We start from the raw sequence: 13,485 nt of genomic DNA, 5'->3' as shown, positions 1-13,485 counted from the left end.
AGCCTTGGCTGGAAGCGATTACATAATACTGCCTGTCTCCCCTCTCTAGGTGGATTTAACACATTTCCACAAAGTTTATTTTTCTTCATTGTGAGTACAACTCTGCATAAAAACATGCTAACTTGGAGATGTCACCACATCAAAGCTGACATAAAAAAATTAAAGAAAATTTCTTTTGCAGATTTTAAATGCTGCAGTGGACCCTAAATAAACAGTGCTTTAGAAATTTGTTTGTCAATTTCAGAATTTGCAATCGGGAAAAGGAACTATCTGTGACACTCATCTTATTGCAGCTACAGAAACATGGTTTTCTGTCAAAAAGCCTCCCATAGCATGCCTTCATCTTGAAAGTGAATTGTTACATCTTGATCACTAGTGATGGCCACACTGATGGAAGAGTACTTACAACATGTACTTATGTATACAATGGTACAGGACTGCTTCTAGGTTGGACACCAACATGTGTTACCCTATTTGGAAACCAGCTTTTTTCATATTCACTGCAAAGTGCAAGTTGTTTGCATATGTATTTGCAGGGAATTAAATCTGAAAATGATGTGTAGTTATTTAATAGAAATAAGTGGTCAAACTGTCTTCTCCCTACATGCTGTGAGTGCATGTCTCACTTTGGGTGTCAAAAAATTGGCCATATTTGCTGTATTATGTACCACAGCAAAGTAAATCATTGAGATTTTGACCCAATTTTACATTTACTACATTGTATGCTATCTCTTCAACCTGTACAGAAGATTGTTTGGAAAAAAATACCACAGCTGAATATGAAACAGTGATATATGACATATTTTGTCGAGCCCACCGGAGGTGAGGGGAGACTAAGGGATCACCTGTGGCGTCTGACCGTCCGTCCCTCGTCCGTCCTTAACGCTACAAAAACTTGAATAACTCTCTACTGAGGACTTGAATTTCAATCAAACTTGGAGGGAAGAGTGTTTATACAAAGTTACACATTCTATCAAATATGAAGGTCATCTCAAGGTCAAAGGTCACAGACGGGGCAACAAACTTTTAGGGCCCAATGTTAAGTTTTTATGGCACGTTTCGATTATGGCTCGTAACTTTTGATCCCTATGTCTGTTTGTGACCAAATTTGGATGGTAGATGTCCCTTGGGGAGTTGAAGTTCATCACAAGGTCAGGGGTCACAGAAAGAGGTCAACAAACTTTTAGGGCCCAATGGTAAGTGTTTACGGTGCGTTTCGATTATGGCTCATAACTTTTGATCCATACAAATGTATGTCGGTTTGTGACCAAACTTGGCTGGTAAATGTCCCTTGGGGAGTTGAAGGTCACCTCAAGGTCAAAGGTCATAGGCAGGGTCAATTAACATCCGGGAGTTAGAAAAACATTTTAATTTCTTCTACGCAAATGGGCGAGACATTTTGGCACTTGCCTTGTTTTTATATTCTGTGCCAAAATCTCTGCAGCATTATAAACTTACACTTATTGTAGTGATGTCATAGTGATGCAGTTATGGTTATGATTATGACGATGATGATAATAATGGTGCAGAGTTTGGTGATGGAGGAATGTAACAAGTTATCTACAGGTATCTCTCAGTTTCCTTGCTTCCTGTAAATGATGTGTAAAATTTTGTGAAATAAGTGGCAGCAACATTGAGAATAATAATGTTAACAAAATAGTATACAAATCTCTTTTTCTTCTTAAAAAAAATGTTGTTAAAACATCCAGCCAACAAGCCAACTTGGCAGGAACACTGTCGGGCCACAGCTCCTGGGTGACTAGTGTCCACTTCTGTCCAGACAATGTACACTTTGTCTCAAGGTCAGTTTTGTGCTCTAGTCCGTAATTTATTCCAGTAAGTGGGCATTGAAAGTTGTTGAAGTGAGTGATATGAGCAAGACACTTGTGAGTCATACTGACAGTCCATGAGCTAGACACTATGTAAACAATGCCCACAAGCTTGATATCAAGTAAACTAGACCTACGAGCTTGACACTAGGCAATTGAGGCCCAGAAGCTTCACTGCTTGATACTAGGCAAATAAGTTCAAAGAGCTCAACGCCAGGCAAAAAGACCCACGAGCTCAGCATCATACTTGTGGGCTTAATTTACATATTGTCAAGCTCATGGACATTTTTTTAGCCCTGTGTCAAGCCAGGGAGGTGTAGAAAAAGGGAGAGACAACTCTTCGTAATTCATGGAAACACATGTTTGGGTTCAAAGCGTTACAATGGGATATCTAGCATTCCACTATGCGCTTTGAAGTCATGCTCTGCACCGCTCTAGTTGCAAGGCAAAGTTCGGAGACGAAGAACGCATTTCACCTTTCGTTGAATTACAAGCTTTATTTCCCCGTAAAATTCTAAATGAAATACTCGAATTGATTAAGAGTAGTTTAGGAAAGAATTCAATATTATAAACATGTATTTCCAGTTTCTTCATAATGCGCAAATCGAAATGATATGAAAATTAGGCCCTCTTAAAAACCTAATATTTTTCTATAATGCGCACATTTCCGCATGTTAGTTTTCTATCCTTTAATCTGGGATATTTTGATCTTTCAAATAAAGTACTCCACTAAAGCGTGCTCCAGCGTGCTTTTAAACTATTTGCTGTTAAAATTGTCAGTTTTACACTGCATTTTGATTCGCTGCCCCAATTCAAGGTACACAAATTCATTGTTGCCATCACATTGAAAGAGAGAGCGAAATGCAGTAGGGGCAAGTATTTCTAGATGTGAGAGCGCTAGTCCCGATTATTGATGCTCTCTTTTGTCAAAGCACCTGATTTCCACGTGTAGTTAAGCGCATACATGTAACTTCTCGGCGGTGCTGCGCATCCTTCAAAGGAGAGCAGGAGTTGTCTCTCCTTTTCTTACACCTCCCTGGTCAAGCTCATGGGCCATACTTGCCTAGTGTCAATTTTGTAGACCTCATTTGCATAGTGTGTAGCCTGTGTTCCTGATTTACTTAGTGTCTATCTCATGCAGGGGGTTGTTTTACTTGGTGTCTACCTCATGGGCTGTAAGACTCATAGTTGTAGGTAGAGTTTTACAGCATAAGCCAGTTCAGAGTTAGCTCATGGGCACATTTGTCTGAATGACCTTTCTTTTTCCTCAGTCGGTTAGGGGCACTTCACTCGTTTTAGAGCGACATAACGCATAAGCTTTACATAACACTTCATGGAATTCATTGATCCTGCTCAAACAAAGAATGAACTTGCGTAGACCATATGACCAGAATGATCCATCAATTAACACTTGGGGAAAGCATCCATTTCATTATTTTGCATTGGAGGTATTAACAATCTCTTTCTCCTGATTATTGCCAAGTAAGCTAAGTTACAGTTCCACTAGCGCATGAGCAGAAAAAGGTCATTTGTACAATCAGGCGTGCTTGTCTTTGAATTCACTGAGATAAGCGTCCCCGATGTATTGATTAATCATGTAACCCTTGTAAATGGTGCTTACTAGCACATCCACCTGACAGCAAGCGTGGTAGCACATTGTTTATGCATTCAACACGAAACTATGAAATGAATGCCTGCTGAAGTGTCAATTGACAGACCATTCTTGTCACCTGCTCTGTGCAAGTTCATTCTTTGTTTGAACGTGAAGTCATAAATTGTGGGCATACTTATGCATCATGCTGCTTTGAAAACGAGTGAAGTGCCTAACCAACTAAGAAAAAAGAAAGGTCATTTGTACTAATGTGCCCGTGAGCTAACTGTGAACTGGCTTATACCACTTTTGCTGTCAGGTGGATGTGCTGGCAAGCAGCATTTATAAAGATTACATGAATAATCATTACAACACAGATGCTTATCCCAGTGAATTTAAAAGCCAACATCCCTGTTGGTATGAATGACCTTTCTTCTGCTCATGCGAGAAGTGGAAATGCTAACTGGCTTATTCGTTTAACTTGTGATTCCCCATTCGAGAATTGAACTGTATCATGACCGTGCTAAATGACAAAATCAGTGAATGCCATTTGGTACCAGTTTGAAACTAGTGGTAGATAAAACCCTATGGTTTCCAATTAGCCAAAAATCAAAATTTCAATTTATCGGTACCTCAACTAAAATCAGATTTTTCTCAGTTTTGATGTCAGCGACTTATAATAGCTACTTTTGACGTGATGGGTCACAAATATGCATATGCAGCCAAATGCTGCAACAAATTCGGCTGGGTTCCTATGTGTTTCATGGCGACCATAATTTTTTCAGTTAACAGCCTGAAGAAAGGTTAAGATCTCAATGGAGTTAGTTTATTCTTCATTTTTCTTGAGAGCTAGCCATAGCTCATTGGCACATGTATAGTGATTAGTGTGTCACTGTGCGTGTGTGTGTGTGTGTGTGGTACTGGTGCAGTTCGTACACGGCATAGTACGTCTACTTGTGCCAGTGATGAGGCCAATCATTTGTACACTTCAGATTTAGCATGTTAAAATGTCAACCCAAGCCCTCTATTGGCTTTCAGCACCTCAGAGTTTCTTGATTAATATTTACACAAATTCTAAGCCTTTCTGCGAGAAAAAGAGAGTCCAACACTGTCATCTTTTAAACGTAAATACAAAATGTTTTTAATCCAAAGTGCAATTGAGTAATTAATGTAATAATTTTGCCACTTTTTCCCCTTTTTTATTGTTGTGATGTTTCTTTGTTGTTTTTGTTCATTAATGTATATTTGATGGAAATTGTGTTCTATTTATTGTTTGTAAGGGAATCGGCCTCGATAGGCTTCATACAGCCTTTACTGACACCTCACGTGCTATGTTTGTATATACTTTTCTCTTCTGTTTTATTGTGAACATGATGTTTTCTTTTTAGCATGTGAAATAAATTGTGGAAGTAAATCAGGATAATCTGGAAAATTCCTTCCCGTTTATTCGGAATGCCAACCCAATTATCCAGTAAATATAATGCGCATCAGGAACTTTTTTTTATCTCCTGTTTTTATTTGTTTAAGAGGAGTAAGTATACCCTATTATCAAGCGGTACTCGATTAAGTGAAGAGTACTGTAATAATCAAATGTTATTATCCATTATACTGGAAATTCAAGTTGTACAGAGATATAATGTACATAATTTAAAATTGTTGATCACTTGATATTCTTGACCCTCTTTTCCCCAGCTCGTCAGATAAGACAGTGAAGGTATGGGACAGCACCACAAGACAGTGTGTAGCAACTTTTTATGATCATTACGATCAGGTGAGGCAACCTCTTGATGTGAAAAAGTTTCTGATAGAATTCATATGGTGTTTCATGTCTTCTCTACAGTGTGGTTAAAAGAAGGGTTACTCTCAGAAAATTGCAGTTTACTTTAAAAGCCAGCCATTAATACATGTTTCGAAAGAATGTTTTATTCTTCATCATTCGTCTTCATTTTTCTATGATATGTAAAATGTCCATGCTTGGATGAACAGGAGGCATTGTATGAGAATGCAAAAATGGACTTGCACAAAAGTATTCGAGTATGCAATGAATGTATCAAATGAGATGCAATGCATAATTTCATGCTTTTTTCAGGAGCAAATTTGCACTTGTATGCACACACACACTCATGTCACATAGCACACCAAAGATGGACAGTGACTGAGTCCTTTGGGGGGAAACGATTCATCGTTATGTTAATGCACTTGACTTTCAACATGGCAATATGATTGAATGTGAATTTCCTTTTTATGTTTAATGTGAAATTTGGGATTTTACAGAAAGTTTCTTTATGTAATGATGACTTGGTTTCAAATACACATGTAGGTAACCACTATTTTGCATGTAGTCATGCACCATCTCAAAATGAAACAGAGAGAGGATAAGTGGCTGCTTCTTTTTTTTCCATAAAGAGTGGCAGCATTCAACAGGTTATAGATGTGAGCTTGTGCTCAAGGGCCTTGCCTAACTTAGCAGACATCACATAGGCACTGAATAGGGCTATTATTTACAACAACAAAAAAATGGTAGCTTTCAATTGGCCTTTGTCCTTATGTGTATGAACTTGAATGGGCAAGCATGGTGCATTCTCAGCTCGCCTTCAAGGCTGATCTTTCTTGGTGACAGAAAGTGCACAGTATCAATGCAATGTGACCCAGGTCTTGAGACAATTTCGGCAACAAACATCAGATGTCCTGGTAGGCTTATCGTAAATTGCATATGAAAACTTTTAGAAGTACCGCAGAAAGGGAACAAACTGTAACTTCAACAAAGGACATCCAGGCTGTCGAAGATCAGCTAGGTTTGTGTGTGTGTTTGTGTCTGACTGAGTGTGAATGTGTGTGTGTATTGGTGATGTGTGTGGCATGGTTAATTTTGTTAGAGATGTCATTTGCATCTGCTAATAAGGGTGGGATTTCACGGAGCACGCGAACGATTTGCGAAGGACGCGAATGGCAAAATCCAGTATTCGTATTTTAGTCTGCAAAAGTTCGCCAAACGAACGTGAGGGTTCAGAAGCGTCATCAATTGTTCGCGAATGTCGTTTTTACTTCGGCGATAATTTCAAAAGAGTTTGAAATTTTTTGTGAACTTTTTCCGCACACTTGGTCGTGATTTGCTCGTGAATTGTTCTCGAAAGTGTCTTTAAAGCCTCGTCATATGCGCAAGACCTTCGCAAGACACGCACGATGTTCGCAAAATGTTCGTGAAACCCCAAACAGACTCCGAAACTTTGGAGAATGTCTTGCGTATGTTACGCGAAATCTGCAAAGTTTTTCTGATCATTTTACGACGTAATCGCAAACTGTTCGCGTACCTTTTGAGACATTCTCGCGAACGTTTAGCGCACGTTTGGGGGATGTATGACCTACTGTATATGTTTTCTACAAATAAAAATCGTAGCATACATCTAAACATCAAACAATTATTAACAACTATAGTAACAAAAGAAATTAAAGACTAGCAAAGAGAAAGAAATGTTTGATATACAAAAAATCGCAGAATACACTTAAAATTAATCTTAAGTATGTAAAATTTCATTTGAACTATAGAGATTATGTGTTGGAGGAACTGCAAAAAAAAAAAGATCAAATGCTTTACTAGTGGAGATACGTCCTAGGAAAAAAAAATGTAGGCAAGCGCACGATAGAGAAATGAGAGAAAAAGAAAGGAGAAATAGAGGAAAGAAAAAAAATTCAACTCAAGACAGCTCCACCTCTCCTTGGGTACATTTTCTCCCATGATTATTGAAAATTTTTCGTTGTTCGCATTTCCGTCGCGTGTTCTTCGTGTACGTAACATGCTGTACTTTAGCAATGATACACATGACATTCGCACATACGTCATGGAAACTTCGCACAAATTGCGCAAGAATAGTTTTCGGCTTCATTGTCGGAACACATTCGGAGAAAAACTTTTCCGAATGTTGGATTTTGTCATTCGCGTCCTTCGCAAATCGTTCGCGTGCTCCGTGAAATCCCACCCTAAGGAATGAATAGGCATCACCATACTTTTGCACAAGTTGAATTTTGCACTCTCTCAAATATCTCCTGTTCAACCAAGGGACTAGAGCACAGTACAGTGAAGAGGAGGACGTCCAAAGGATGTTCGGGATGTTATTTGGGTCTGCAAAGAATGAGTGAATAGTTACCCAAATCCCAATTTTTTTTTCAAACACCACATAAGTATTAGTATACTTTCACTTGAGTTTGCCCTCTATGACCCCGTTTACAGTGCGGGGCTGGGCCACGGCTCGGCCGCGGCCCAGCCCGCCTTCATTTCATTGTAAACGCGCAAAAAGCCAAATGCGGGGCCAAAATTGGCCGCGCATTTGGCCACACTCTGGAGGTAGTCTCGACCGAGCCCGGCCTTTTCTCAGTGTAAACACAAACTGGGTCAAATGCGCAGCCAATTTTAGTCTAGCTTCCAGACCCTCTGCCCGTATTATTTCGCTTTTCAGGATATTAACCCCCTCAACGTCGAAAACTAGTTTAGTTTAAGGTGGTTTTGTCCTGCAAAGGATTTTTCCTTCGGCAAAGGCCTTTGCCCGAACGGCGATTTCCTCGCCACCGAATCCAATTGGCAAAGGGTCTGAAAACCAGACTATACCAAATTGAGTTTGTTTACAAGCAGAGCGCCACAACAACAAGATATTGAAAGGTTTGAAGGAAAAGCCTGGGCCGAGCCTCGCACTGTAAACGGACAGAATTGTGGGGCTTGGCCCCGCAATTGAGACCAGGCTCGGCCGCCTCTCGGTCCAGCCCCGCACTGTAAATGGGGTCTATTACACAATCAATGTCTCCTGTTCATCCAAGCATGAACACATACCACACACATAAAAAAAGAATGATATCTAATGATTCTGGATAAAACACTCTTTAAAAACATATATGGTGGCCTTTTGTTTCTGGTTGGTTTTTACATGAATGTCCATTTTAAAAGTGTAAACGTTATTATACCTCAGCCACAAAGATGTTGTGTTTTCAGGTTATCCATCCTTCCGTGTTTCTGTCCGCAATTGATTTTGTGGATAGCATAACTTTAGAACTATTTGGGGTATCTGAATGAAACATGGCATAATCCAATGTATTTATGAGTGGATGAAGCTGTGCCTATCAAATTTTGGAGGCACATGCTCGAGGTCAAAGGTCAGGGTCAAATTCTCCAAATTTTACTAGTTCCCTCATATTTCTTCAATGCCTAAAGGAATTTTCATGAAACTTTAATAGTGTATACATCCACCAGATAAAGATTCTTAGAGGAAAAGTTTTAGGCCATTGGGTTAAAAGTCAAGTGAAAATGCTACAAACTAGCTTTTTTCCATATCTTGGAAATGGCTGAAGGTTTCTCCATGAAAACTGAATTCATATGCTTGTACTGCCTGACAATGATTCTCTGTTGAATTTTGGGGTCCATGGTCAAGGAGTCAAAGGGCAGGTTGAAATGCCATAATTCCATTTAATGCTGAAATTCCACTATCTTTTCCATACCTTTGAATTTACTCAATGCATCCACTTAGATCTACTAGGCATTTACATGCAGTACTGCACAATGATTGTGTAGGAAAAGATTTGGTCCGTGGTTCAAAGTTCAAGTGAGAATGTTTAAGTGTCAGTCACTTTCCCCACATTTTGAAAATAGCTCAAAGGATTGTGAAAATTGGATGTTACCAGTTATTACTGGTTGTGATTATTTGAAGAAAGTTTGGGTCATGGGGTCAAAGGTCCAGTGAAAATAATGTGATGTTTACACCATGCTCCTGGTGGCCACAGAAGTTCTGTTTCAGGGCAGCATGGACAAAATCTGAAATGGATGTGAGGTAACGTGGGGGACAGGATTGCCAAACTTAACAGGCTGTAATTGCTGTGGATGCCATATTATTATTTATTTTTTTATTTTAATTTTTTTTTGGTCAAAGAATTTGTCATGGCATTCATGGTGCTGATGAGAAACCTAGTAGGGTGTAGTGAAACAGGATGTACACAAGAAAATGTGACAGCACGTAATAGGCCGTAACAAAACTTTTGAAGCGGTTCTTAATTGGACGTAACAGGAAATATGGTGTAGTCTAGTCTGACCAGACGCTGTGAGGATGGCATTTGATAGCGACATGATCACCGAAGCGATGACTGGAATGAACAAGACTAGAATACTGAGAGGAAATAAGAATGAGAATGTCCCACCTACCCACAGTGCACTCCGTTTCAGGCAAATGGGGCTGCAGTGGTTGCCAGAACATAGTGTAAATGTAGCATAATCAAATTCCTGAATACTTGCTATCTGAAACAATTTAGCCATCCAAATAAAACCTGGTTCAAGGAATGCATAAACTCTCAACACATTTGGGTTGTGCTCTCAAAGTTTCAAACATGTCATTTAGTTTTCTTGCCAGTCATGTGAAACTGTCCTCTTGCCTTGTCAAGATGTACTGGAGAAGTACATGTATGTAAAGAATATGGAAGGTGGCGGAGGCATACCAGTTGCCACAGCAACATTTCTACTTTGACTCACCCAGTAGTATATTTTCACGTGGAAGTTTCGATTTATTTTGCAATCAAATATTGACTGCTCCTTTTAAAAGAGAGAGAGAGAGAACATTCACAATAAAGATCAAGATTGATAACAAATGAATACTTTCATCTTTTCTTGTTTTGCAGGTTTGGCAGACTAAATACAGTGGAAATGGAGCTAAAATGGTATCTGTATCAGACGACAAGGCAATCCATATTTATGACTGCCCCATCTAGATAAATCTTCACATTTTTGTTCTCCGTGTTTTCATTTGAATGCACCTCTTTTAAACTACAGTATGACTGCAAATTTGATATGTTTTCCTTTCAGAGTTTGTAAGTAGAAGTCTGCAATTACAAAGAAAGGAGGGGAGAAAATCTTCAATGGGTTGAAAAGTATAATGTCTAAAAGATGTTCTGTTTAGAATCAGAAGGGCACTGACACCAAAGTATGTATGTAGCATTAATGTCTTTCTGCTTCTTAACTTGGACTGTTCTGGTTTAGCATGCAGGATTGTAACTTGTGGTGGACATCGATTACATATTCACACATGTCTCATGAATGAAATTTTGTATGAAGTGACTGGACAAGGTTGTGCACTTTCAAAAGAAATACCAAATGAAGAATTATATAATGCTCTTGAGTCAGCTGATCTGTGGTCAGGTTTGAACTAAAGAAAGTGCAGTATTTCTGGTGTGAAATGCCATCTTTGAATGGAATGTAGCTGAAATTATGAATCTCTGTCAAATGCGTTACAACTGACACATGATACCAAAGTTCATAGGTGCAAGAGGCCCTTTAAAAGTGTAACAGACAGAATAATTATAATTTCTGTTCATTTCTCAAGGCTGAAAGAAGCCAGTGTTAAGATGTATGAAATTGGTGAAGAGTTTGACAGTGACATAGGTCCTCCCTGTGCCATCATAGATGCTGGAGCACCAAGGCATAAGTTTCATCCAAGAAAACTGACTGAAATGTAGTGAATACTCAGTTGGTAGTGATTAAGCAATAGATAAGTGAGAACTTTGTAATAAAGTCACTTTTTATACAGCAAAAGCATACAGGGGACAGACTAGTTACAGATTCAGATTTATATTGTGTTAACATATTGACATACAATTAAATTGAAGAAGTAAAATAAACTACAGGGGAATCCCATAATAGCGAGATCAGGTACAAGGAGGCCACTTGTAACAAGATATTAAATCTTCCAATCCCAACTATAAACTTTGCATGTTAACCTATGGGAATTCGAAGTTTCTTTTACATTTGTATTTCATTAAAATTTTCAGAACAAAAACAAAAACAAAGAAGAATTTGTACAGATATAGTTAATAGATAATTATATAATTGTTTTTTGTTTGCCAAGCCAAGACAAAATCACACATGTCAAAACCAGAGACTACTGTTGAATATAACCATTCTGCTTTACCATTTGTGTGCTTGCAGTGACTATACCACCATTGCCCAACATAATGCAAACATGAAGCATTGCAAGTTCATGAAAATACAGCATTATTTTGCTTGAAATTATTTTTAATGTCAAAAAGTTCAACAACATCCAATGAAATGATTACCTTCTGTTCATGAATAAACGTAGGGCCTATATTTAATTATCACTCGGAGACAGATTGAGTCACTTTCATACTATCATAGATTAACTAAACGAAGAAAGTCATCATGGGACAAAAAGTCAGCTCCATTCATATGTCACAGTTTCATGTTTGATTAAGTAAATCATGTTGTAAATAGTGTTGACCATTAGCTGAAACAAACTTCAAATATCATTGATGTTGCGGCCACAGCAGTGAATGAAATGTTTCCAACAATTCTGGTACTCAGTGTTCCTATTTAAAAAACAAAACAAAACAAAACAACAAAACTATCCCATGTAGCAGACCATTGTTCCAGTAAACATAAAAAAGTACAAAACCACTGTTTTGTTTGAAGAAAAATAAAATCTTGTTACTACAAAATTGAGAAAAATATTACTTTGTATCCCTGGACAGAGTTACAAATAAATTAATTGTTGGGAAAATCAATATTGGCAAATACGGTATGGATAGTTAGTTCAATCCAGGAGCCAGTTTCAAGTTACATGTTTGTTTGTATAGTTTGATGGTGGACTCTCTTACAATATGACAAACTCCTCAGACCCAGTAAAATACTGTTGTATAATGGAGAATGAAAAGGCAATGAAATAACATAAAAAATCTAAATGTTGGGACCAAGAAAATTGTTATGTTATGTCAAGGTTTGGTTAATCAACATTATGTACAAGAGTCTACCTTAGTAATCAGTTTCAATTAAAAATAAAGACATCAAGACTTAACTATTCTCTCATTTCTTGTGTGCTTTTGAAAGAGATATAATGGATATCAAGTAAAATATATGGTAATGATATTCTGTGTAAGAAAATTGTAATAGCCTTAATGCAATGACTGAGATTAGGGCCAGTGACATTTTTGCCTTCGCCAAACTAAAACAAAAAAGTTTCTCATGAAGATCAAAATAATAAGGAAAGGAAAGTCCAAGATATTTGACATTATTAATTTCCAGCCATTTGTGCAAACACATGACACAAATATCAAAATTAAGTTTATATATCAGACATGACTGTTATTTGTCTTTAACAACAAAGACTCAAAAATTCTCAAGAAAAAAAAAAATCAATGAATTTTTAATCTTTTCTTCCTAACTTCCAACATTTCTTGAAGTTTTGCTTGTTAGTTTCATATCTAAAAATTATAATACTATATGAATTGCTTTGTACTATATTTGGCAAGATGGGCCAGACCTTGTGAGGCAAGTTGAGCCATGGCTCAACTTGCCCTTTGGTCTTGCTCAATTCCCCTTTCCCCTGCAATTATTAGATTGGAAGAAAAAAAAATCTGGCGGAGATCGCATCCAGATAATAGAGAGATCCAGATAGAGGGAGGCCAGGTAGGAGAGGTCGCACTGTAAAGTACATTGAAACTTTGTTCATGGTGGATCCAGGGGTGCCCGCCATGGAGCTCGGGAGGGGAGGGGATCATCCAAATTTTGACCGAAATTATACATTTTCATCTTCTTGAAAATGCATTTTCAGATTTTTACCAAAGTTGGCAAGGATTATCGCCAGGGGTGTAAAATATGTATCTATGCAAATGGGCACCATTCCATACCTGGGGGCTCTATGGGGCACAGTGCAGTGGGTGGGAGAGGCAAAGTTCACAAATTCAAGAAATCTTTACAAGTCTTCTATCTAGAACCAGAAGATATATGCTAAGTTAGTGCTATGGTTAAGTAGATTGCTGTAGTTTCTACTTTGTTCATGACAGATCCAGGGGTGGGCAGGGGGAGGGGGAGTTAAAGTGGGAGGTGGTACCAACACATTTTCTTCTTCTTCAAAACTCATGGTCACATTTGTCACCAAACCCAGTGGTTGTCTCAAGGATGACAATTTACATACTTGCCACAACATAAAAAAGACACAAAGAAATGTTTAAAACTGGAAATACTCTGAGTAAATACACTGTACATTAGTGAGAGCACTTTCAGGGTTATTCATAGTACATTGT

General features: G+C 38.2%; 1 protein-coding gene across 1 annotated transcript in view; it reads left to right on the top strand.

Moving 5' to 3' along the window:
• Positions 1–12,082, top strand: part of LOC139736118 (uncharacterized) — a 110,975-nt gene extending 98,893 nt beyond the window's left edge. Inside the window, exons 8-10 of the mRNA XM_071646850.1 lie at positions 1,710–1,802; positions 5,113–5,191; positions 10,072–12,082. Of these exons, the coding sequence (XP_071502951.1) occupies positions 1,710–1,802; positions 5,113–5,191; positions 10,072–10,161 (262 nt within the window). The 3' untranslated portion in view covers positions 10,162–12,082. The remainder of the gene's footprint in view (positions 1–1,709; positions 1,803–5,112; positions 5,192–10,071) is intronic.
• Positions 12,083–13,485: the final 1,403 nt, after the last annotated feature.

This window comes from Diadema antillarum, unplaced genomic scaffold (genome assembly GCF_040938485.1).
Source record: "Diadema antillarum isolate AM-2024a unplaced genomic scaffold, OU_Dant_1.0 seq00000622_RagTag, whole genome shotgun sequence".
In the NCBI taxonomy this organism is placed as follows: domain Eukaryota; kingdom Metazoa; phylum Echinodermata; class Echinoidea; order Diadematoida; family Diadematidae; genus Diadema; species Diadema antillarum.
The sequence above is the reverse complement of the archived record's forward strand: the minus strand, read 5'-3'. Positions and strand labels throughout refer to the sequence as shown.